Below are 26520 nucleotides of genomic sequence, written 5' to 3'. Positions count from 1 at the left end.
GCTCACTGACCTTTCCATTTTTGTCACTAGTTGTAAATTTTGCGTGTGGTCACAAGCTCCTTGATCTTGTTGACTGTAAAGTCTCTGCCGTGGCCAGTGAGAGGCAGCTCATCAGCTTCTGTGCGACTGCTTATATAAGAAGGATTACATCAGAACGGCTGTGCCCTGGACAGGAAGCTCCCATACCCATGATCTCAGCACTGTTCACGACCTCTTTTCAGCACCGTTTCACAGAAACAGAAATGTCTCACATTCAGTTCACATCTTCTACATTTAAGTCTTTACCTCTTAATACTGAACTTCATATTGAACACCAGACTGAAGCTTGGACATCACGTCTTGAACAAAGTGTGACCACAGAGGGGGTGAAATGATCTGTCTTGACTATCAAATCAAAAGCAAGCAGATACTTGTTAATATTTAACCTGATGCTCTCTACTTAAAGCACATGACATAATCTGACAGATTGTTAATAGATACTGTGATAGACTAAGCCTGTAGATATATATTGAGAAAAGCCCTCAAAATCTTTGAATCTTTTCAAGGATTAACAGCCAGTTGGTGTTTGGTACTAAGACTACATGTGCAGATGAATCCTGACTTTCTGACTTGTGTTGTTTCTGATAGCCTCTCAAGAAAACGAGCCATGGTTGCATTTCTGGGTCACAGAACAGTACTTGTGTTAATGGGAGCTGGTTGTGGAACTGGTTTCAAAAGGGTCTTTCCTGCCGCTGTGAGAGCCTGTCATGGCAGGGCAGGTTTCCACAGACCAGGCATGTTTGTAAATTATAAGAACAGGAAGTGCCATGAATGAAATTGTCATCGGCTGATGACAAATCCCAGTAGTTCGATATTTCAGAGATGTTGTTTATGTAATCATTAGGCACATGACTGCAGACTTGTGCTTGTAGTGCTTCCAGTATTCATGAGTAATTTACTGCCTTCTTTTGTGGAGACATCAGTTATTAATATAATACAGTAACACCATAGGACACAGAGAGGATTTTTCTGTTATTGCTTATCGTGGCCTCTAGAGAAGATTCAGCACTTTAAAATATAGTAAAATACTACTAATACCAGTAAATGTCTTCTTGTCAGTCGTGTGTCAGGGGAAATGATCGACAATAATTTCCATCCATCCACCAAATATTCACATCTCATATTGTCTCCCGCAGAGATGAACAGACACCACTACTCGCTCTACGTCCACAACTGCAGGCTGATCCTTCTCCTCCGTCAGGATCCATCAGAGGCCGAGAACTACAAACCAGCTGAGTTTCACTGGAAACTGGACCAGGTCAGCTGCTTCGACTGCCAGACTTTGTGCAGGCCTCGAGAAGGATGTTTAATTAAGAATGGAGGTAGTTACAGTTGTACTATGCTTCAGCTTTCCATCTCCTCTGTTGTCCTCAGGTGTGTGACAAAGAGTGGCATCACTATGTGCTGAACGTGGAGTTCCCCACCGTCTCTCTGTTTGTGGATGGAACTACCTTTGAGCCCTTCCTGGTTACAGAGGACTACCCACTGCACGCCTCCAAGATCGAAACTCAGCTCACCATTGGTGCCTGCTGGCAAGGTAAACTCTTCAGTGCATTGGATGAGCCATAATTCACTTGTGTGACTAAAACATATCAATTTAGATATAAATCTGAAGCACAGATACATTGTGAAGAAAGACCTGAATTTCTCTTGTGTCTCTAGCATTTTACTGTTTTTGACAGCAGAAATAGTACAGAGATACTCTAATGCTGCCTAGTTATCTTTAATCTGTCTCCTGCATATTTGTTGGTCAGAGCTTGTGTAAAATTCAGGTGCATGTTATTGTATTAACTCTTTCTTGGATTCTCCAATGATTCGCCATGACCTCGTATGCAGCATCCGAATCTACTGCAGATCCTCAACCTTCCTCCCTGTCTCTCCCTGCTCTCTTGTTTCTGTCCTTTACAGACAACTCAGGACATGACAATGACACTGAGTCAGTCTCTGAGCCCACCTCAGGTTGCTCAACTCTTTCCCTTACTCCTCAGTTATGTCCATGTGTCCACAGTGTCCCACCACGCTAACTGCATCCTCATACCATTTCGACTAGAATGATTCTTACACATTCTAGATGCAGAAAGATTTCTTTTTTCCTAACTCTTTGCAGCATGATGCAGTATGTGTGAGACTGGTGTGATGTTACTGCTGCCTGCATTATTTTTTGTGTTTTCTTCATCCTCCATTATGTTCTTCTAGCTGCAGCAGCCAGGTGGTTGTTTTCCACACAAGCAGAACAGAAATAGACACAGTGCGCACAAAACTGTGACCTGGCTGCAGTATTTTGGCAGTGCAGGCTCTTCTTTCAGGACATGACCTTTGGGTCAGAAGCAGGAGCTCCTTCGTATCAGATAACCAACTTACAGCAGCGCATTCACACGCACACACACACACATCACTTGATGACTGTGAGGTCTTTACATTTGAAGGTCCAGGTTTGTCTCTGCAGCGGTGCAGACTTACTTTAAGGTTTATCAGTACATGATTGTTTCACCTCTCATTAGGCAAGACTGATGCTCCTCACAGAGATACAGAATACTCCATTAAATTGAAATATCAAGGCTCCCAGTTTGTTTTTGTGTTTTTTTTTTCATCAACATGGTTCCAGTAGTTTGTGAAAATAAGATGACTAAAGAGGATTAATTTCACCCTTATTTTAGATAATCCCTTCTTTGAGTTTCTTTTTCCACTGTTGATGTCTCTTTTTTCCACATTAAGGCAGTGGTTCACCCTGCCGGTGCAGATGTTGCATGTGTCTCAGGCTTGTGTGTAAGCTCATCCATCATTCTCGCTCACAGGGCCTCTGGCCTTGTAAGAGCATACCAACTAATTTGCATGAATGCCATTCACGCCATCTTTACACATTGAGACAGCATGCTTGAATCTCCAGCCCAGAAAAGGTGAAGTCTGCGCAGTGTACACTTGAGTAACTGCTTTTCTTTATGTGTGTTACTGTTTCCTCCCCCTCGCCTCCATCCTGACGCACCCAGGCGGAAATGCTCGAATGGCTCAGTTTTTCCGGGGGAACCTAGCCGGACTGATGATCCGCTCTGGCAAGCTGGAGAATAAGAAAGTGATCGACTGTTTGTACACCTGCAAGGAAGGACTGGACGTGCAGCTGCCTGAGGAGGTAGCTTCAGCTGTCAAGGTGAGGGAGGCAAAAGGTTTTAAATATCCAAACACACTCAAGCTCAGTCAGGTTGAATCAGAGTATATTTGTGCATCTAGGACACGGTCTATCTCAGTGCTTCCAAAGCTTTTAGACTTGTGATAAGGGGAAGCAAAGTGTGCTCTAAACTTGCATTTATGAGTGTATATATCCAGGATTTTGGCAGAGAAGAAAAAAACAGAAACAATAGATTATTTCCATCTTGTCAGTCTGTCACCTTGATGTCTCCTCTCAGGTGGAGTTCAACCCCAACCAGTCCTCTCTGACCGTGGAGGGCGACGACATTGATGCCTTTGACAAGGTCATGCAGCACATCTCCTACTTGAACTCCCGCCAGTTCCCAACCCCTGGCATCAGGCACCTTCGCATCTCCACCACTGTCAAGTAAGTAGCAGAAGCCAAAAGTTCTTCTCCGGCTGTTTTTTTGTGCTTTGTGTCTGATGTGTGACCTCATCTGTCAGTCAGCAGCTTTTGTGGAACGGGTTCCTTCTGCCTATTAGACTTTCAGAGCGTTCGTCTTTCTGCTTTCAGTGTAAGGATGGTTTGTTGAGGTAAAATAGAGGTCAATAGTTTGACCTTATTTCCATAACAAAGAGAGTAAACATGAAAGGTTTTGAGGTTGGAGAATGACAGAGGCAGAAGCGCTGAAAGATTCTGCATTTTGTATTCAGTTCTCTTTGATGTCAATTTTTTTATAACAGCGATCTATTCAGAGAGTGGAATGTGAATAACAGAACAGCATTAGATTTGTAGATGATGGTGCCGCAGAATATGTTAAGACTCAGGTTTCTGCTGAGCCAACTCCTAAGATCAGTCCAGTTAGTGTTGCAGTTTAACATTTGTTCCTATCTGCATATGCACCAGCCTACATCAACACCGTGTTGACTGAGCAATTAAACCAAATGATGAATCTTCCTTCCACCTTCAGTTTCTACCTGCGACGCCAACTCTCAGTGGCACTGTCGGTGCCATTACTTGTAAATATGTGGAGGGAAGCACTGTAAGAAGCAGTTTATATGTGGAGATGCAGTCAGAGTGAAATGGAAAGTGACGTTTTTTTTTTTATTTACCTTGTACGCTTATTCTCCACATCATTAAGAGCGTTTAGTTACAAATGCAAGACAAGAATCTCTTCCTGTGTTTTTATGTTCCTTCCCTTTCTGGAGCAGAGCTTTGTATTTATTAGTACTTACTACACATTTGACCAACTGGGAGACATAAAGCTGCACACAATTACTACTAAATGGAGTTTAAAAAAATGTTCCTCAGGCCTTTCTGTCAGACTAATTTAACTATTAAACAGCTTTTAGAGATCCTCGAGTTTTAATCTTACATGGTGCTATAAATTTAGATGTTCCCCCTGAATTCCTTGTTTCCTTTCCCTTTCATGCTGTTGTTGACGTCCAGGTGGCTTCCGTCTTTTCGCCTTCATTTGTCATGTTTGTTATGAAGCTGTAACAGTCCATCTCAGTGTTTTGTCTTTCCCCATCGCCCTGCCTCAGTTGGACATAAATTAGATTCCATCTGTCAAGGCAGAGGACAAACCAGCATAAATCAAAAGATCCATGTGTCCAGGTATTCAAACTTAAATCTCCCCTCAGATGCTTCAATGAGGAGTCCTGCGTAACAGTGCCAGATGCTGAAGGTTATGTGATGGTGCTGCAGCCTGAGGAGCCCAAGATCAGCCTGAGTGGCATTGACCACTTTGCCCGCAGCGCCGCTGAATTCGAGAGCCAGGAAGGCGTGACGCTGTTCCCCGAGCTACGGATCGTTAGCACCATCACCCGTGAAGTGGAGGCCGACACCGAGTCTGAAGCAGCAGAAGGAGCTGACGATGACCCCACGGGTAAGAGAAATGCTCATATGATCCAGACGTGAACTCCTGATAATGTAAGGCATTCTTTAAGTACAGCTTACCCATTTTTCAGTGGATTAGTTGTGTTGTTCACTTAACAGCATGCTCATTCTCTGAGTTATATACATGGAATATCTACTTAAACACGGCCACATATGTAATCATATTCTTGTGGCTCCAGAGGCAGTGCGATACAGTGACGCTCCATCCATTGGTTTGGTTAAATCACCTCAGACACTGAACGGGTCTGCAGACACACTGAATGTACAGTTAATAGCTGTGAGGATGTACAGAACCTGGTTTAGTGTGAGGATTATGTCTGCAGGACGACAGGATTGGACAGAGAGGGAGGGTGAAAAGAGATAAGTTGTTTACTGCATTATGGGAGGGGTCAGTGACCAGCAGTGCCATCTGTTAGGCTTGTATATGAGCTAAGACGAGGACAGACAATAGACATGCACTGAGGCTGACACAGATACCGGGTGATTCGATGTCCTGTGGTGAACAGCAGGCCATATGGGACAAAAGGGCTTACAGAGATCTCTTGCTATTACCTGCATTACCCTGCCTCACCTTCCACCACCAACAAATGAGATGCCATAGTACATGACTAAGAATCATTAGTGAGAGCTTCCACAGAGTCAAGAGGTGCAAACTGTGTGTGTGCATGAAATATTCATGCGTTTCAAAAACAAATTGGAGAAGACAAGCCGCCTCAGCAGGGCTGTTAAAATACAGTCAGATGAAAATCATTAGTTGATATACCTTTCGTTATAGAATTGTTTCTGAGCTGTCTTCCATGTTTCACACCTCTCATTCTTAAGAACAGAAGACAGACTTCTGTACCTGACAGTCAGGTACATATTTGCTCTTAACAATGTTGGGGTCAACCTGCTGCAGTTGATGAAGTTATCACAGTTATCACTGCTGACTGTGTACATGAGGCACAGTAACAAAGTAGACAAGCCTACCTGTTGTATTATCAGTGGAGGGTGGAGCAGCTCATGCTGGGCTGTACTATTGCCCAACATTTCTAATTTGTGAACGATCAGACTGTGGTGTCCCATATTGTGTTATCTAGGACGCTTACTCAGTTCTTCATCCTCCTCCTCTAACCCTTGCACCTTTATCCATGAATTGCTCTCTAAAGCACTTGAGCTGCTCATTAATTAGTCTTTGTATATGTGAAGTGTAGCCAGTCATTTTGAATCTGCAGACCACATCTTCATCTGAGGCTACGACCCAACCGTCAGCTGCCAAGTTGCCTTGTGGGTAATGTAGGTGCCAGGTTTTCAGATTCAGAAGGGGAAATTGCTTTGTTGCAGTACAAGTTTCTCAACACACAGTTAGAAAGACAGATGAAATACATAAAAAGATAAAAAACAGATAAAAATCTACAAAGATATAAGCCTCTATAAAGATGACATAATGATAATGCTAATGGTAATAGTAAAAATGGGAGAGTAAAGATAACAAATGCACAATATTGTAAAAATAATGCTGATAATAGTAAAACAAGGTAAGGGAGGAGTTGTGTCGTTTTGAATTATTTCTAATGAGGAAGTAGACTGGGGAATAAAAAAAGCATCAATTTTGTCAAGTCAGAGTACTCTTAACAGTTCAGAAATAACCCAAACAGTGAACTCTGGCATTACAGACCCAGTGGATACTTCTGAACTGGTGAAGACCCCTGCAGCTCTTCATTCTAAACCTCTCTTCTCCATCGTTCATTCAGTCCAAGAGACAGTGGTGTCAGAAGAGATCATGCACAACCTGGACACGTGTGAAGTGACTGTGGTGGGAGACGAACTGGACGGGGAGCATGAGAGCCTGGAGGTGGACATGGCCCAGCTGCAGCAGCATGGCCTGGAGATGAGTTCCTCAAACCTGGGCCTCGTCATCACCGGTACAGAGTGCAGAGCTGTTTCACGGTTTCTTTGATAATGTTATGATAGCTTTGCAGAAAACTCTTGGATATCTGTTTAACGCTGGGTCCTCATATGTAAACAAATAAGAATATGTAATTATATGTCGTGGACATGTACACCAGAGTGATTCAGAGTCAGACTTACCAAATCTGTCAGCTCTACTGTCTCACTTTCTGCTGCTGATCAGATTTCTTTTTGACACGAGCTCCTCTCTGTGTGTTCCAGGTGTGAACACCATGGCCAACTACGAGCAGGTCCTGCATCTTATCCGTTACAAGAACTGGCACACAGAGGCTCTCTTTGACAGGAAATTCAAGCTGGTCTGCTCTGAACTCAACGGTCGCTACATCAGCAATGACTTCAAGGTCGAGGTATGACTGAGCACCCTTCAGCTACGTCACATAGCAGCAATGCATTCACAACAGACCGGAACAAGTGGTGCCCTGATGTTACAAAGCATTCGAGTGACCATATATATGTGTGTTTGTGGTTTTTATTCTCTCCAGGTGAACGTAATCCACACAGCCAGTCCAGTGGAGCATGCAAACAATGCTATGGTGCAGCCTAACTTTATTAACCCCGTGCATCATGCCTCTGTGGATCTGTCAGGTCACAATCTGGTCAACGCTCACCAGGCCTCAGGTACTGCACCACGGGAGTCTGACATGTGAAACATTGGGGTTTAAAATCAATACAAAACACAAAAAATCAATTGTCCTTTGCATCATAATCATCAAAATTTCAGCTTTATCCTTTTGCCCCCCAAAAAATAAAAATGCAGGCGCTTAATGAATAATAACACTTTACTTCATTGTTATCATTGTTACCAAACGTCCTAATCAAACCAATAATCTGCTTGACGGCTGTTGCTGTAGACAAAAGTACTCTGGTATGGCAAGCAATGCTCGGGATGGATTACATTCTATTAACCAGAAGTGGGGCACGTAGGAACCACTGGTTGTTTGCCCATTTAATTTTTTTTTAATGGCACAAGTTAAGGGATTACTCTTGAGTGCTGTGTGTGACATCTGTACAGGCGGTGGTCTGAGCACACCCTTTTATTTCCTGGCCTCAGTAATCCTCCAGGCTGTCAGGCTCGCTAAGCCTGCCACCACACAAGAGAGGCCCTTTGCTGCTAAAAGGGGTAAAGTGGAGCAGGTTAGCGGGAGACAGGCAGAGCTATTTAAAGAAAGACACACACCTAGAGCAGCACAGAGTATACATGTCCAGGTTACTGAGAAGCCATTAACATCAGTGCTGGCACACCATGAAACTGAAGCCCTTGAAATGCCCTCAGACAGTGGAAGCTGTGTCTCCCCACATAAAGCTGTAACAAGGTAGTAATGTGCCAATAAAACCATGTGCAAATCAAGCGTAGTTTACATCTAACCTGTCATTTTGTGCCTGTTTGTGTGTGTGCTCCACCTGCAGTGGTTCCCAGCGCCGCCACCATTGTCATTGTGGTGTGTGTTAGCTTCCTGGTGTTTATGATCATCCTGGGCGTGTTCCGCATCCGAGCGGCACACCAGCGCACCATGAGAGACCAGGAGAACGGCAAGGAGAACGAGATGGACTGGGACGACTCCGCCCTCACCATCACCGTCAACCCCATGGAGGTAAAAACAGACGAGAGCATTAGCAGGCAGGCGAAGTCGGTGAGCTTTTTTCTGGTGATTAGTCAGTGAAAAGCTGTGGAACAGAATTTAAATTCTCATCAAAATGTGGTCGGGTTGCAGCCGAGACAGCTTTTCACCTGCTAATGCTCTCTGGGTGATGTTGCGACTGTGGCCTAGTTTTATCTGAGCAGTCATGATTGACAGCCCTGTGGGGATGGAGTAGAGACTGCCTGCCTGCAAGTCTTACCTCGCTAATTAGAATAAAAGAATCATTTATCAGGGTTGTATATCAATATTTAGATTGTCTTCGTGCAACCAGCTGGCCTCATGCAGGTTTAGAGCATTTTTTGGTGCCCCAGCCGAGAAAGCAGGAGCAATATTTCTGCCTTCCAAAACTCCAAAGAGAAATTTTATCTTGAAAATTACTGAATTGAAGTCAGTTAGTATCGGTGTAAAAACAGATGAAGCTTAAACACAAGAAGGAGTAGTTTAAATTAAGAAAGCGACTCCTCACAAACGACGCCACCCTCTGTCTCTCAACGCAGACGTACGAGGACCAGCACAGCAGCGAGGAGGAGGAGGAAGAGGAGGAGGAGAGCGAGGATGGAGAGGAGGAAGATGACATCACGAGCGCTGAGTCAGAGAGCAGCGAAGATGAGGAGGCCGGGGAGCCGGAGGACCAGCAGGGGGCCAGCAGACAGCAGCAGCTGGAATGGGACGACTCCACCCTCACCTACTAGAACAACACACACACACACACACACACACACACACACACACACACTCAACACACTCAACACAAGCTCGCACACATCACCAACTCACACTCACTGCTCCACACACACTCCCACCCCCTACAGTTTCATGTCCAACGAGCCGTGATGTAAGAAAAAAGAAAAAAAGAAAAATTCCCTTCAGCGTATATATGGTCAAGGATTTCCTGTTGTTATCTTAGTGGTGGTACTCAGTGTAGTGTAGTCATCACCGGATTGCTGATTTTTACTGTTTATTTTTTTATTTATTACATTTTAATTCCCAGGAAAACTTGGCCTACATTATGTTTTGAACTGTGTGAGGAAGCCAACCCTGCACTTTTTGTTCTTTCTCAGACGTAAGGCTTTCAAACGGAGACGGTTTTTTTTCCCCGATGTATATTCTTTGCATAATGCTTTTAGATTATTTTGCCGCTGAACTCACGTATAGCTTTGACTTGAGTTTTTCTTGACTTGTAGTCCACAGTGAAACAAAATGATGCTTTTAACAAGTAGACCGCATTTTCTTCTTTTCTTTTGTTTTCTTCTGTTAGTGCATGAGGATATTTGAGAAGTCATATGTGTAGAGAAATAAATTGCTTTTTAAAGATTTTGTAAATATGAAGAAACCATGTAATTAGTCGATGTTGTTAGTGAAGGCCTACTCAACGGGGTCCAATATCTAATATGACGCAGTACGTAATGTAGAATATTTGTGTCACAGAGGCTGTAGCATGTCGCTAAATTTCCGCAAAAGCTGTTCCATCATGCCTGTACAAACATGTCTGCTTCATGACGAGAAACCCAGGACTGTTAAGCAGAGGTTTCCACGACAAAGTGGTGTCCATTTTGTCTTCTCTTTTCGTTCAAAGACGAAAAGCGTTTCTTTTGCGTTGTCGTAGGCAGGACCGGTGGATGGTTTCAGCTTCATACATGCTTTGCTTCGCTTGCACAGGTGGCAGCGCTCTACTCCAGGCGTCAGTGTGCTTCATTCCCAATAGATCTCACTGTTGTACAGAAGGGATTTTCTTTTTGTTCAGGGTAATCATACTCAGAGAAATGCTAATGTACAAATCGACATGCCGTGTGGAAACGGTACAGAGGGCCAGCAGATACCGTCGTGCTGTTGATCTGGAAATATGGGTACTAACATTTCTGCCAGTGTGTTTGGACTAGTAGAGAGATTTCCTCAGCAGCTTTAGAAGCCTTTTCGTCCGGATCCCAGCCCTGCTGTGCTGACAGAAGTAGGAAGGAAAAAACCCTTCAGTCTACTGAAAGAGCAGATTTACAGCAGAGCTTTAGTGGAGCCTGGTTGAATAGTGCAATTGCCGGCATTGTTTTTCTGGGAGAGAAGTGAAGTGAAAGTATTTTTCAGGATTGCTTTGTTGCAGGTTTATTTACAGTGGCACGGCTATTTAACCTGAAATGACAGAACACAGATGCATTTTTAAACTGGTTTCCTATTGCAAAATTAAGCGCCGTCTTTATCATAGTTCAGAGCTAGAGCTGAGGGTATGACTGCATAGTTTACCATAAGAAAACACTTTAAAAATGAATCGTCTTCTCGTTTAAATCTTAAAATGAAATATTTTTTTGCAGTAGACCACTAGATTTTATTGTACATGGAGCTGTACTGTAGAGTTGTTCTAAGATATTTGTTTACATTTGGTAAACTTCTTTTCCTTCTGGTATTAGTATAAAGCTTATCCAATTGACAATTGGGAAAATGTGTCCGACCTCTATCTTCTCTCAGACACTGTTGTCCATCACTGTTGTATATATCTTTCACAAAACCGGACACAAATGTACCTTCACACTTAACTGTGTTGTGTTGTCTCATGTTTTTGGGTACCAAGTAAAATGGTTACATTTCCCAAACCTGCGTTAATTAAAGCAGATCAGATTTGGGGCATTGAAGTGAGCAGAATGTCTCAGAGTTAGAAATGTCGGCATTGCGAGTCTCATGTTTTGCATGCGAGTGTATTTCCAGAGGCCAAAATTGAATTTTAAAACGCATCCAAGGCTGCTCTTTACGTTTCTGAAGCGGTCTGTGGTGGAAACATAGCGAACAGTCTCCCCTCCATGATGACTTGGACTCATAAAAAGGGGGCCAGGTCTGAGCCGGCTGAGATGGGAGTGCCTTTTTCCGATCATAGCGCAATTAGCAGGTCTAACAGAAACACTCATCTGTGCTCTTTTATTTGTGGCATTTTTTTTTTTATTTGTATTTGTTCATTGTAGATTTCTTACAGAGCTGGGGATTGAATTTTCTTTCAGTTTGTTGTAACAATAGTCCACTGCTAGTTTTCTCAGAAGTGAAAAATGTTTTACATTCTGTAGATGTCACGTGTCCATGTTGATGTGTAGAGGAATTAGATCCATATTGTATCTTCTATAGATATTGTACTAAATCATTGACAGAATCCACCTTTAAAAAGATGTACAGTACATTATGAAATTGCTTTGGCAGCATACATGAGTATACTGTTGACTCACCTATTTGTGTATAGTGGAAGGAAATAATGAACAGTGTCCTATTGCCTGAGTTGTTGAGAAATGATTTTGAGGGCAGCATGAATTTCACAAGAACCAGAGTTATAAGCCTGTCAACTCCGAAATTCTCATTTTCATTATGTCAAACACTTGATGTTCACATTTCATCTGCAATTTTAAAAAGTACAATACCATGGGTCACTGATTCGTGCACACTGACTCTCCAGTCAAGTCTCCACAGTGACTCCACCATCTCCAGTTTTCTGGGTTGAATGCTTTCCGGTCAGCCCCTGAGCTCGGTGTTAGTTGGTTGAATTGAATGTCACTGCCTAACAAACTGAAATGCAGCCATACTGTAATAACACTAAGATGTAAGGGGAATTTACTTTGCATGAACCACAAGTTTGTGTACGTTCCATGTGGGGTTGTGAGACTGCAGTGAGAAAGGAGACGTGATACACTACTGATTCTCAGATTGTCTGTTTCACACGTCCAGATATATATATTTTTTGTTTTTCTTTTCTTTTCAAAAATTTGCTCAAAACGGAAGGTGAAAATGTTTTCAGGACGGCCGAATGCTTCCTTTGTGCTTGTTGGAGCTGCTCTCACTTTTCTACCAATTGAAAGGCAAATTGTAGTGAAGTTGATGCTTGCTCGTAAACAAAATAAAGGACGATGAGATGGGGTATAACATCTGTCTGCTCTTGTTTTTCTTCAGTCGTCTCAGACTGTGAACGCATCACTGCCGTACACACAGTGCTGGAGGTACACGCCCCAGGTAGTGCAGCTGTGGTCTAAATGTTGAACATTAGCGTCCTCTGGTGGTGAAAATGAAACTCAGATGTAAACAAATAAAACAAAGACTATTGATTTTTTTTTTTTTTTTTTTACTCAAAGCTGAATATCAATCACACTCTGAACGTTATGTTAAACTTGATGATCAAATAAAATGCAATATTGAACTTGATTATGCCAAATTTACAACTGCAGTTAACATCTGAGTTTGAAATGCTTGATAATTAATGTAGAGGGTGGACAAAATAATGGAAACACATAAATACCCAGAACCTAAAATGGTGCAGTCCTCAATGTGAGCTGAACAGACCCCATTTTCACGATGACACTCTTAAGTTCTTTTAGAAGTAATGGAGGTGAAAAACTGATTCATTTCTGCCCTCCAGTATGTTCTCAAAAGCATCTTAATCACTCTTATGTCTGGTGATTGAAGAGGTGTTGGAAGGTGTTATTTCATCCTGTTCATTTTTTTTGGTCGTAGCTCTCAGGCCTTTATCACAGCGAGACACCATGAACGACGACGCAGGCTGCATCTGGTGCTGCAGAGTGACCTTGTGTTCCTTGGCTGTTAAACATCCACACAGACTATTAATCAAACTGAATCACTCTCATGAGACGCTGCACAAACAATCACAAGACCCTCCACAATGTTTAACAGATGGCATCTAATCCATGCAGTGGATTTCTAATCACGCTGCAGGAAAACTGGTCAAAGACTCTTCTGATCATATTTTGTCTGTCCAGATTGGTGCTCGCTTCACCTCTTCAAGCATTTTAATGCTACATTTGCACTGGATAAATGCAGTCTCCAAACGGCAGTCAGCTTCTAAATATGAGCTTTAGGAAGCTAACAAAACATTAAACTGGAAATAGCAGGAATCATTTTAATAACTATTCTGCTCCTGATCTACTCCTGTCACAGAGCTCTGACTTCTTACTGCTGTCCCTCTTTGTCAATGTTATATTTTGCATGTGTTGTTAGTCATGTTTGAGTCATTTAATTATAAACCCTGTGTGGCTGACATACCTGTGGTTTAGGTATTGACTATTTGAATGTATATGTTGTCTGATGGCTCTAAAAACCCATAGTGAAAGAGGTCACTGTCTATGTGCATACCTTACATGACGTACGTATACTGCATACACACTGACTTGTGGTTCTGTCTTTGTAGTGTAATTAAGTTATTTCAAAGTTGACTTCCCTGTAGTATTTCTGTTATTTTGTCCAAATCAAATCCCTGTAGACACTTGCTCAATTGAGTTAAAATAAAAACACACGTTGACTCGTTGCAGCACCCATACAGGAAATGAATATCTTAAAAACAAACATGTTGAATTTTCAGGTTTTAAGACAGATCGACACAGTCACAACAGAGCATTTCTCTTGAACTGCCTTGACTGTCCTTCACATTCATGTACATGTCTTTATAGTTACCAAATCACATGCTCGTACCTATAATACACTTACACACCAATCTGGACAAATAAAAGACATTTACAAAAGTTGCGGGGTATAAAACAATACTGTTAAAAAGTGTTAGCATCTACAGCAGCACCTAAAAGTGCACTGATTATTTACAAGATCAATGACAGATTGGCACATTTCTTACTTAGTAATAACAAAGACACGGGGTTAAAGTCTGTAGAATGACTAAGCCTTGGTTTTGACACCAGAGCTCGCTAAAGCCATAATTTTGTCTTCGGAGCCTGAAAGAGAAAAACAAAACAAATATGAATGTTCATCCAGTGACGTGTTTGATTAAATGTTCCAGTGGAATCGCATCTTTCTTCTCACCTGAGTTTGCAGTCACTTTTTCAAACTGGCTCAGAGTCGCTGTAGCATTTTCAGAGAGAAAAGTCTCATCCTCTGGAGTGAGCTGTCAGACACAAAAATAATGCTGTTAATTCAAGCTTTGATCGTAGCATGTTTAGACTGTCACAGTGAATTCTGAAATCAGATTGAGACCTGTTGAAGCAACAGGTCTGTCAGCCGTGTGGCACTTAAATGAGTAAAACGAGTCAGTGCAGCTTTGAGAGTGTGTGTGTGGACTCATGAGGACAAGCCTCTGAATCATCCATGAACCCGTGGGAAAAAACAAACAAGCAAGCCATCTCTGCTGTGAGTCTTCCTCACCTTCTCTCCAAGTTTTCTCAGGGCTGTGAGGATTTCCATTTTCTGCTGTGTGTACACATCCCGAGACAGTTTCCCCACTATGACATCTCGGTCCATCTGTGCAGAATGTCACACACAAGTTGGACAATTTTCAATTTTTTTTCAAAGCGACTGAGCAGCTGGATTAAGCATGTGCTCTACAGCTGTGTGCATTAAACAAACATAAACAATATCCTTATTGTGGCAGAGCAAACCTCTGCTAGTCTGGTCCTCAGCTGCCCTGGCTGCTTCTTGGCAAAAAGCCGGATCACCTCTGGGGTTTTGAATGCTTGGCTGATGGCAGCCTGGATTGCCTATTGAAGACAAAAAACATTGGAAAAAATAGGAACATTTCACAAACCATTTATTTTAAGTGCCTTGTTCTGTCATCGATCACTTCTCCAAGACACCCTGAATACACAGTCATTGCACATTATCCACTGATTGTCCACACCAGCTGCATTCCACTCAGTTCATCCACAAGCGTCATGTCTCCGGTCATGATCTTCTTCAGGGAATCATTGAATTCACTCAGTTGCTCCAAGGTTTCCTTTTTGGTCTCCTCATACTCTTCCTCATCCAGTTCTTCTCTGGAATAAAATAAGAAAGGTTGAGAAACTAACAGTTACATACAGAACATGGACATAGATCGCGATTACACTACTCTACTAATCACTACAGCTGTAACAGTTGTTCGATCGTTCAGTGAAGAGCCTCTACACACGTCGATTTAATGAATTTATCTATCGTGCACCTGCATTCCTCCAGATCCTGAAGCTGCTGCATCAGTCTGTCAAGTTGCTCTTCCATATTTTGCCTCAGTTTCCCAGTTTCTGATTTCCCGCGAGAGGCCATCTTTCTTTAAAATCGTATTGCCAGCCTATGGTCAACGAAAAACAGAATAAAATAGTCGACAGAAGTAAGTTTCACTGTGCATTTACGCCATAGCGTGCGCGACGAACTTAGCGTCAACCTAACATGCTATTTAGACTGCATCCGAATGGCACTGTAGGCGCTACTGTTACGACAAAACTGTTCAGCATCTAGCGACAACACAGTTTTGGTGATAAACTTGTGGATGAATATATTTGCTGGAGGATCACGCCCTGCTATCTGTGAAGGTTGTTTAGTTAGCGTTAGCTGAATAGCTAGCTAGCTAGCTAGCTAGCGTGCTAAAAGAAAACATCTCACCGGGACTCTTTGTAAACAGTTGTACAAAATCAGTCGAGCGATAAATTAAATGGTTCTGTCAGCCTGCTGGGTGTGCATTAAAACTATCTGAGTAACTGAGTCATAACTGCGCGAAAAATAACTACTTTCAAATACGGTTACTTAGTATTTAGTGTTTATCGAGCCGTTTGTGGGTTTGGAGATTTGTGATTGTGAACGTAACTCGCGAGTGTGGGTGCGGCTCTCTGCTTCCTGGTCGCGTCTGTCCAATCAGATTTCTCGATCTTAGCACCGGCCTTGTAGGAGGGGGCAACGCATCCTATGGCAACTAGCTGCCGGTGCTTCTTCCTCAGGTACAACAAGGAGTATATCCGTTATTTGACTTTTTAGTAAACGACCAGTTTGTTGCCCAAGCTCAGCTTTGTATTTTTGTTCTGTCTGTTGAACAACCTGTACGTTGAGTTTAGTAACAAGCTCGCGTTGGCTGGTTAAAGGCCAAGCTAACGTTAGCAACCCTGTTTAAGGTAATGACGGCGCTGACCTCACATTAAGTTAACATACCATATGGTTTGGTTTTTCTTTACGTTTGTAGCTCCTTGTCATTCACTCTGGTAACCTCAGAGCGGATACAAAGCTCTCCATCCCAGAGGCCAGAGAGCCAATTTTTTTATTTACATGTGAAACTCGAAAACAAATCAAGATTAGTGACCACATTGCGTGTTTTCTTCAACACATTTGCCGCTGCAGTGTAAACCCAGCCCCAGCATGAGGCATGGAGGGTCAGGCTGTAACCAGAGTGGTCCTGCTGGCCTGCGGCTCCTTCAACCCCATCACCAACATGCATCTGAGGATGTTTGAACTGGCTCGAGATCATCTGGAAGACACAGGTTGAGTGACCTTCTCAGAATTATGCTTCTCTTCTCTTCTGTCTTCCTTTTTAAGTGGGTCACAGCAGTCTGGTTTCAGAGCTGAACTAAATGATCCCCTTCTCTTACTTTTGTTACAGATGGTATTGTATCTGCTGTTGAAAAATATTTTACAAACGCTCTGTTCCTACATGTGTGATATTGGTTTTGAATCCAACTCCTGTACATGGTTTCAGGACGATGTGTCTCGGACAGCTATGTGTGATTTTGGGAAATGATCGCTCTGTATTTTTACCAGTGTCAAAGGAGGTTCCACGAGGTTCAGTATTGGATCCTACCTTGTTCACAATTTATATTAACAATAATACATCATTTATAACAAATGTATTGCTTTGCTAATACTTCACATTCAGCCAATGAAATCCTACAACAACTTTGATGAATTGCAAGAAGCATTTTTTAGTTTGACATTAATCCTGAATGCAAGCAAGATTAATTGTGTGTTATTCTCGAGAGCCAGCGATATTGTGGACAATGGGTTGTATATTACCACACTGAATGGTTTCTCACTGGATCAAAATCTTTCTCTCAAATTACACGTTGTCATACTTGTCAGGAAGCTTTGACCAGAAAATGCATATTTGTACAGAGGGAGAGCTAATTTTCCTATGCACAGGAAGACATGGATAACTGTTGCTGTCTCCTTATTTGTTTTGGATTATGCTGATGCTGTCTATAGACACGTCTCTGCCCCCAGTCTTAAACCCCTAAATTCAGCTTATCACTCCACCCTAAGGTACATTACTGGTGACAGTTATTCTACTCATAATTTCAACTTGTCTTAAATGGTGGATGGACATATGTAAAAGTAAGACTTGACAGGCATTGGTTCCTGTTTATTTATAAAGCCCTTAATGGCAACAAACCATCATACATCACTTCCTTAATTAAAAAATATAATGTAGTCATTATCTGACCCGTTCAAGTGATTGGTGTCATGTGTTAACACTGAATTTGGAAAAACTGCTTTTAGCTTTTGTGCTGCACACACTTCAGCCATCATTAACTACTCCACTCTTGAATCCAGCTGTATAAAATGTGCGTATTTATTCTGTTTTAGCTCTACTCTCAACATCATTGGAAATGCCCTCAGTGATGTTTTGAGAATTTAAATGAAGGCTGAATTAATGAATGACTGTCAAGCTATGCAGATAGTTTTTACTTTTGTGTCCAACCCAGTATAATTGAGGTGAATGTCATTTTTTTTGTGCTGCTCACAGCATTGAAAAAAATACCTCTGAGAAGTTCAGCAATGACCTGTATGTCCAGAAACTAAAGCATTTTAATGCTGGAGCACTACAAATGACATTTAATTCAACTCTACTGGTCGAGTTGAGGCTGATGTCTCAAACCTGAGCACAGCCCTCTTCATGGTTAGATAAATATAGTAAATATAGCAATGCGGCAATGTGGAAATACTCCACTTCATCCTTTACAGTACTGCCTGCATTCATTAATTTTAAAAAGTACATAATTATTAGCAGCAACATGTACTTAAAAAGAGAGGCACTCATTATGCAGCAGAGCAGTAATCATGTATAATATGTAATCATATTATTACTGATTCATACATGTGTAAGAACAGAATACTGTAGCTGGTCATGCTTATTTGAACTATGTAATTAGTAGTTTGAACTGTAACAATGCACCGTGTTTTACAAACTGATCATATGTTTTCATGTTAAATCTTTCCTCTGAAAGTATTAAGTAGCAGAAAATGGAAAAAAACTGTGCCCAGGTACAGCACTTGATTATTGTACTTAGTCATATTTTACCTCTGCTAGATTGTACTGGAGGCAAGAAGATCAGTTAAATTGGAATTTGACTGAACACACTTTTTTAAGTCAGTTATTTTTAGCTCTTACTGTAACCCATCTGTTAACACAGCATTTTAAATATCTCAGGTCAGTACCAGGTGGTGAAAGGCATCATTTCACCAGTGGGTGATGCCTATAAGAAGAAGGGATTGATTGAGGCCTGCCACCGGCTGGAGATGGCCCGACTGGCCACAGAGAACTCAGACTGGATCACAGTAGATTCCTGGGAGACCTTGCAGCCGGAGTGGTTGGAGACAGCTAAAGTTGTTCGGTAGGTGATTATCCTCGTCTCATTAGTCACTGTGTCAGTTCTTGCTAGAGGCAAGACTCGTGATGTTTTGTCTTGGGTTGTTATTATAAGTGTAAGGATGTCTGCCAAATAATCTAAGACATTACCTGTCAGACCTGTCTGTTCTTGCTGTTTCGTTGACTACACCTCAGGCCACCCATTCATGAATACACCTACACGTAACCACATTAGATAGTGATGACTGTTAGGATAGTAGTTTACAAGCAGCCCCTCTAGCGGTTCATGATCTGACATGAGCTAAGTGTGAGTAATGAATGGTGGTGTTACAAATGATAGTGCCTGAGTGACATTAGGTGAACTCTCGAGACATGGAGTAATTCTTATGTGATGCATACCGTGCATTCAAACCCTTGCAGTTTCTTTTTTTTTTTCAATTCTGTTTTTATTATGATTTTCATGGTTAACAATTCACCAATCACCTCCTATTGTCTGTACATTACAACAGATTCATCCAGCAAGACATCCACAATTGCACAAGATATACAGTTAGGGATGATTGGTCCTCTCTCAATCACACCACAGATGAAATCAATTACATACAAAAATTAAGAACATAACTCCTTTGGCTTAGAACAAGAATGCTGGGGTGCACATCTGTTATACCAAAAAATAAAATGAACTAAATATACTGATGCATAAGGGTTGAAAAGGAAAAACATAGATGAAGAAAGGAGAAGGATATAAGATCTATACAAAGGATGGACGGACCGGAGTGACATATCTAATCCATCTTCCCCATCTTCTCAAAAACAGATCCTGTTTTAATCTTATAGCAAAAGTAATTCTTTCCATCTTGAAGATGTTATAAATGATGTCAAACCATTCGTCTACTGAAGGTTTTTCTAGTTTTAGCCACTTTCTTGTTATAGCTTTTCTAGAAGCAGCACTTAGTATCTGAAATAGGTATTTGTCATTAGAGGATACATTTTCTGATGGTAAAACTCCTAAACATAATGACACAAACTCAAAAGTAATATCTCTCTGAAACACTTTTTTCAAAATGTCGTAGATCTCCCGCCAGAAAGGCAACAATATTACACAAGACCAAAATATGTGATAATGATTTGCATGAATTGGTATAATGTCTTTTTTGAACTGGAGTGATAAAAAATCTGATGAGGGTTTTCCAACAAAACTCTCTCCATAATATTGAGTTTGAAGTTTTCCATTGTATCTCACACAAATATTCCCAATCTTCTTCGCTTAAAGCTAGATTTCCTTCCCTCTCCCATTTCTGCTTTACATGCAATGAGCTGCCCTTCATTTGTTGCAAACCTTTATAGAGTTTTGAGATGTTTTTTTGGCCTGGGCCTGAAACAAATGCATCCAAAAATACTTCTAGTAGAATGTTATCCCATTGTTCTTGTTTAATCTCTTTCCTCAATTGTTCAATACGGTGACGAACCTGTAAAACCCTTGCAGTTTCTACTCAGGACCACAAAGCTCTTTATGCTTAGAGTCACACAGGGTTTCCCTTCACTCCTTCTTGAAGCTTTCTCTTACTCTGGGGGAGATCTTCGTGTTTACAGCAATAGAAAAGAGTGATCTGGCTCTCGATCCATCGTCCCACGTGTTTAGAGTTCAGGTTTAAAATCAAACTTCAGGCTTGACATGTGATATTATTGCTCATTATGGCCCAACAAATGAGAATGCCGTTGATACATTGCAGAATTGTCTTTTGCTATTGCTATTTTTCGATTATTTTTTAAATTTCTGAATTCTGTCTTCATTGTAATACGTTTTTTGTAAATAGCTTTGTAAAAAATCATTTGGTGTGTTTGACACTGTTGACCGTTTTCTACCACAATGTGGCAAGACAGTTCCAGATTGTAAAAAAGGAACTATATATTGTAAAAGGAACTGAACAAGTTCAGATTAACACACTGAAAGCATCGCTGGCAAAGACACACAGCTGCTTTTTAATGTTGGTGTTGTGGATTCGAATCTTTCAGCAAATCACGCATTGAGATCTGCAGAATAGTGAAAAGCTGAGATATTACCAAAACATATCACTGAACTATAATTTTATTAACTGATCATTTAAAAAGTTACATTATTTGATGTTGATGGTAAAAGTAAAATCAGAAAAAGTATCCAAACTGCAGACTCACAAGGCAGAAAAGAGTTCTGAACAAAGGAAAGTGTTAGGCCAAACCTATGTTGATTAAAAATGTAGTTTGCACAAGGCTGGATACAGACCAATATGTTGAAGATATGACCTTAAGTGTTGATATGTCAAAAACTCTGATCTTCTGATGCTCTGTTCATCTTGTCTGCATCCACTCAGGCATCACTCTGATGAACTGCATGCAGCAGAGCACAACAGCGACGATGTGGACACCGTGAAGTATGCAAAAAAGAGACGTATAAAGGAGGATGATTTTGAGGGTTCATCGAATCACAAAGGCAGAGGTAGGCCGACGCACGAGTGTGTAACTTATGTATTGTTCTCTAAGTCTTCTTTCTGCCTCCTCCTTTTTCCAGTCCCTGATTCCAGACAGACAACTAGTCTGATCCTACTCCCACTGTATTCACGATTTACTGTATTCAGTTGAACTCATAATAGGAGACAATGGTTTAAAGGTGCAGTGTGGTGTTGTGTGGTGGGTAACACCCAATCACACCACCTACTGTAAAGACTGGCAAGGTGTCAGACAGCAAGAGATGAGCCTCAGTGACACAAACAGCGCCCATAGCAGCCAAGTTTCACGCTTGGTCTTACAACATTCTTCACAGTGTTGACAATGAATTGAAGTGTGCAAATCTCTGGCATGAAACTGCACAGGATAAAATGCACGAGCAGGGGAAGTGCACACTGTGCTATTCGTGTGCCAAGGGTCTGCAATAAGATCAGCTATTGTTGACAGTTTATTACAATATGTTTTTAAATGCGTCTGCAGAACATTTGTTGGTTGCAACAGTAAATCTAGCTGAAGAGGTTTCACAGCATGGTGTGCTCACAGAAAACAATGACCATCATAACTACACTAAACACTGAGATTAGAGGCGACATGCGACACCTGTAACGTCATCTTTGTTACATCATTCTTTTGTAAGAAAGCTTTTATAAAGACTTCATGCGTTTCTTGTGGTTTTATCTTTCCATTCTTGCAATTTTATATACACCTTTCCTTTTTACTTTTATTTTTAATGTCCTGTGTTTGATTATCTCATTGTTTGTCTGGTTTTATTTGCATTTGCCTTTGTTTTTATTGTTTGTTCTTTTCTCTTTAAAGCACTTTCTCATACAAATGAGAGTTAGAATGATAAAACTCTTTTCTCTCTTCATGCTCAGGCAGCTCTCAGCTAATGTTACTGTGTGGGGCTGATGTTCTCGAGTCCTTTGGGATCCCCAATATGTGGAAGCAGGAAGATATCGCTGAGATTGTGGGCTGCTACGGTGTGGTCTGCATCACCCGCTGTGGGAACGACCCCTACAAGTTCATCCACCAATCCGACATGCTGTGGAAGTACCGCAAGAACATCCATGTGGTCCACGAATGGGTGACCAACGAGATCTCAGCAACTCTCGTGCGCCGGGCGATGCGTCGAGGTCGGAGCATCAGGTACCTCCTGCCAGACGCTGTGGTCCATTACATACAGGAGCACAGCCTCTATAGTGCGGAGAGCGAGCAGAAAAATGCAGACGTGGTTCTCGCACCCCTTCAGAGATACACTGGCGCCTCCTCAAAATGAAGAAAATCTGCTGGTGCTGTTGCAGGTGCAACAGAGGCTGTCTGCACTGAGTGCTGTGTGTTTACTTTGCATTAAAATTTAGACACAATTCAGGTTATTTGAGCTTCCACCAGTGCCTACCATACAGAATAGTCTTTTAAAACTCAGTCTTGTTCATAATGGATGTGTGTTTTTTATGACGATAAACCTGCACAGACTTTTCTAAGTGAAGTGATTCAGTAAATTGTGTCATTTTGCTATAAACTAGCTTGTGTGTGTGTGTGTGTGTGTGTGTGTGTGTGTGTGTGTGTGTGTGTGTGTGTGTGTGTGTGTGTGTGTGTGTGTAAACTTACAGTAGTCAAACACAAATTTAGCTGAGCAGCAGTTTAAGATGAAGGACATTTCTAGAAATATTTCTTGTTTGTGGTTGTTGAACTAGGGGTTCACTGTTTTTTGTGTGAAATAGTCAGCATGCAGTCTGTTTGGAAATTATACGAAATGTGATCAGGAACAAATCGCTTTAATTACTCCAAATTTTTTCCCCAGTTGCTTCAGCATGGTCTCTCAACTCCTCACATTTCCATGCACTTCCTCGGGACAAAAGCAAGCAATGCGCTGTAAACATGTTTACGTAGGGCTAGAGATTTGAAAATGACCATGTGATATGTGTTGATTGGAAGTGAAATAAACACGCTTGTGCTTTTCATCCTGGGAGCTTTTCATTGCTGTTCAGATACTGTTGTCTCACAGATAAGAAACTCCTAACATCCTCAGTGAAGGAGGTGCCAAATTGACACCTAGCCTGTTTGATTAAAATGCTGTTTGTCCGGGCGGAGGTCAACTTTTCTTTCTGGTAATCATCACTGACGTTAGATAATAGCTGCAATAACAAAGTACAGCCTAAAAGAATGACTCATTGTGAAAGCAGTGTGCTGAAAAGAAAGTATAACTGATTACGTTAAGTCACATTAGTCTCAAAATTGGTGCCTAATTCCTTTACTTTTAATGTTGGAGTAATGGTATTTGATTACATTAAAAAGCTGAATTTATCATTCAGACTTAAAGGCCGAATGCAAAGTCACTGGTTCAGTTTATGGCTCATTACATCACAAAGTCATGCGTGTGTTGTTAAATACTTAATGTCTGCGTCAGATGCCTGGAACACAGTTCATGCACATGTAGAGTGTTGGATGGAAAACAGCCCTGACAAAGTTTTCCTGCATTACATCTTGCAGCTTTGACCTGCTCTCTGCTTAGCTGATGGTACAAAGAGAATTGTAATGTTTGGAAAAGCTCCATGTTTCTTATTTTCTTCTGAACTGGAGTTGCATCAATTCCTTTCAAACTGCATGCCAGGGCACCTACCAACGTCAGTCTTATTTCCTCCTTGCACAGAAAGGTGTGTCATTTTGACTTAGGTCGTCTTCATGAAAACAGCAGGTGTGTGACTCCAGTTTGTTTTGAGGTTTCGATTCACTCAACTGAATTATAAGACAGACATTATTAACCTCAATAAAAATCATATTTGGGAAACCATTTCTTTAATGGTTGAAGTGTTTATTTACACTATATGCAAATCTATCCAGCTGAGATAGGCTCCGGCCCCCCCGTGACCCCGAAAGGGATAATTGGCATAGAAAATGGATGGATGGATGGATGGATGGATGGATGGATGGATGGATGGATGGATGGATGGATGGATGGATGGATGGATGGATGGATGGATGCAAATCTATCCACTGCTTCTATAATGTGATCAGATAAAGGAAGAAATGACCAAACATGAAGGATCATTATTAACCTTCCTCTTACTCTTTGTGTGTTTACTGGCATGTGTGTGCAATTAATGTGACTGCAGGGGGAAATTTTTTTATGGGTTTATTAGTCAGTGAACTGACCAGTCTGACCAGTTTGGCTTCCCTTCTACACACAGTGGCGCTGATGAGAGCACCTCCCTCATCCTCACCTGTTCAAAAGGTGACAGCGAATGAGCTAAGGGCACACTTACCTTTATACCTGCAGGTTTCGCACCAAACAGCAGTCTCTTTGCTGAACCCCTCATGAGCCTGGCAGTTTGAGGATCACATTTTATTCACCCACACATCTCAGAAGGAGGGGAGAAAAACACGTCACCAAAATGCCAGCCAGCCTCTGTGGTACATGGGACATAACCAGCAACGTCAACTTGGAGGGCTACATGATTGCACTGGGTAAGTCTTTGCAGCATGTTTTAATCAAACAACGTTATGACAAATAACCTGAGATCTCTGCATTTCTATTGCTCTGACTTAAACTGTGCTCTAAATGCCTGCAGATATAACATCATACAACAGGACTGTAATAAATATTTTGGAGGAGGAAGAATTTGGCTGTGATTTCGTAGCAGTGCTGTTTATGGCGACGCAGAGAATGTGTTTGTATCCTCTGGGTGAGTTTCTTCACCAGATTGGATCTCTGTTAAACACTCGTCTGCTGTTCCAGGTATCAGCCCGTGCTTACGAAAGATTGCTCTGAAGCTGAAGCAGAGGAAGGTGATTGAGCACCAGGGGGACCAGCTGCACATCAAAACGGCCAGCACCTTCCGAAACTACACCATCTCCTTCAGAGTGGGTGAGGAGTTTGAGGAGTTCACCCAGGGACTGGACAACAGACATGTCAAGGTGAAGATGAGCGGCTGATGGCAGCCAATTGTGTGTTAAAAGTGAGAATAAGCATAATGATTGCAAGTGTTTTGTAGATGGTAGATAGTTTTTTTGTTCAATTGTATCCAGATATGAATGTACAGTTTAGAAAGTTTTACATCTGCTTTATTTCAGGTTCTATATTTTGCCAACGTTCATTGTTTTACGTGCAGCCCTTTCAAACATACGTTGTGATATCAGGCTAGAAAAAACTTGACTTACTCTCCATCTTCTTCTTCGTCATCTGTGCAGTCACTGGTGACTTGGGAGGGGAATAAACTGGTGTGTGAACAGACTGGAGAGAAGAAAAACCGGGGCTGGGCTCACTGGATTGAAGAGGACAAGCTACATCTGGTAAGAACGAGAATATGAACAATTTAATCATATTTGTTCCTCATAATGCACAAACTATACTGATTTAACATTAGATTAATTAAATATCTCTATGACCTGTTACCTCCTCAGGAGCTGTACTGTGAAGGAGAAGTCTGCAAGCAGGTTTTTAAGAAGAAAGTCAATGAGTGAAGAGGAATGAAAGTATTTCTGGAGACGTTACTGTGTGATTAAATCATTATATAGTACTTCCTCCACCCTAACCCTGATGAACAAAATCACACTGAAAGTGGAGTTTGCTGTGTTGTCTGTATGCAGTGTGACCTCAGGTATTTGTCTTGTCGGGATATGGACGAAGACCACTAGATGGCACCACTGCATTACTTTTGTCAGACACTTGGTTATACTTGCGTGTATCTTCGTGTTTGGCCTCAGACAAAACAAAACAAAAAAAACTGATCATCATCATTTTGAGCCTTTTCAGCCGGCTGAAAAACAAATCTTGTCTGTGCACTCTCTGTTTAGCGCAAATAATGTGTTTTCTACAAATGTTGATTGTCTGACATGAGAGATTTGAGACATGCATTTTCTTTGCATTGGCCTGTGCTGTCCATTTGACATTTGGCAGAGCTATTTGTGAAAAAGAAATGACCTCATTCATGTAGATACGTTTATGCCTGATGTCCAACAGGAAATGTGGTGTAGGATGTTTGGAATTCAGTTTTATGTGAATTTTGTATAATAAAATGGGTTTTGAAAGAAATCACAAGTGGTATGTTTTGTTATTCAAGCATTTCTTTTGTCACTCTACC

The 26520-nt window shown here is 41.5% G+C and overlaps 3 protein-coding genes across 6 annotated transcripts in view; 2 read left to right on the top strand and 1 right to left on the bottom strand.

Moving 5' to 3' along the window:
- clstn1 (calsyntenin 1) overlaps positions 1-12540 on the top strand; it is a 34893-nt gene extending 22353 nt beyond the window's left edge. For 2 of the 4 annotated variants that reach the window (XM_070968793.1, XM_070968794.1), the window contains 11 exons: positions 1176-1297; positions 1414-1576; positions 1948-1998; positions 3027-3184; positions 3441-3589; positions 4807-5051; positions 6796-6966; positions 7214-7359; positions 7495-7630; positions 8420-8604; positions 9150-12540. In XM_070968793.1, coding sequence (XP_070824894.1) covers positions 1176-1297; positions 1414-1576; positions 1948-1998; positions 3027-3184; positions 3441-3589; positions 4807-5051; positions 6796-6966; positions 7214-7359; positions 7495-7630; positions 8420-8604; positions 9150-9344 — 1721 coding nt within the window. In that variant the 3' untranslated portion in view covers positions 9345-12540. The remainder of the gene's footprint in view (positions 1-1175; positions 1298-1413; positions 1577-1947; positions 1999-3026; positions 3185-3440; positions 3590-4806; positions 5052-6795; positions 6967-7213; positions 7360-7494; positions 7631-8419; positions 8605-9149) is intronic. The other 2 variants (XM_070968796.1, XM_070968795.1) reach the window with 1 other exon arrangement.
- Positions 12541-13931: 1391 nt separating this feature from the next.
- Positions 13932-16205, bottom strand: lzic (leucine zipper and CTNNBIP1 domain containing). The gene is made up of 7 exons (XM_070968798.1): positions 15988-16205; positions 15551-15676; positions 15251-15386; positions 15012-15110; positions 14779-14874; positions 14440-14521; positions 13932-14351 (listed from the first exon to the last, which is right to left on the bottom strand). Exons 2-7 carry the CDS (start codon positions 15649-15651, stop codon positions 14296-14298), a joined length of 570 nt encoding a protein of 189 aa, XP_070824899.1. The 5' UTR covers positions 15652-15676; positions 15988-16205; the 3' UTR covers positions 13932-14295.
- Positions 16206-16637: 432 nt separating this feature from the next.
- On the top strand, positions 16638-25971 carry nmnat1 (nicotinamide nucleotide adenylyltransferase 1). Its single transcript, XM_070969175.1, has 8 exons — positions 16638-16853; positions 18797-18980; positions 21307-21431; positions 22315-22711; positions 24804-24904; positions 25176-25354; positions 25628-25729; positions 25841-25971. Exons 1-8 carry the CDS (start codon positions 16739-16741, stop codon positions 25898-25900), a joined length of 1263 nt encoding a protein of 420 aa, XP_070825276.1. The 5' UTR covers positions 16638-16738; the 3' UTR covers positions 25901-25971.
- The last annotated feature ends 549 nt before the right edge of the window (positions 25972-26520 follow it).

This window comes from Chaetodon trifascialis, chromosome 8 (genome assembly GCF_039877785.1).
Source record: "Chaetodon trifascialis isolate fChaTrf1 chromosome 8, fChaTrf1.hap1, whole genome shotgun sequence".
Lineage (NCBI taxonomy): Eukaryota > Metazoa > Chordata > Actinopteri > Chaetodontiformes > Chaetodontidae > Chaetodon > Chaetodon trifascialis.
Note: the sequence above shows the minus strand (reverse complement) of the source record. Positions and strands in the feature narration are given on the sequence as shown.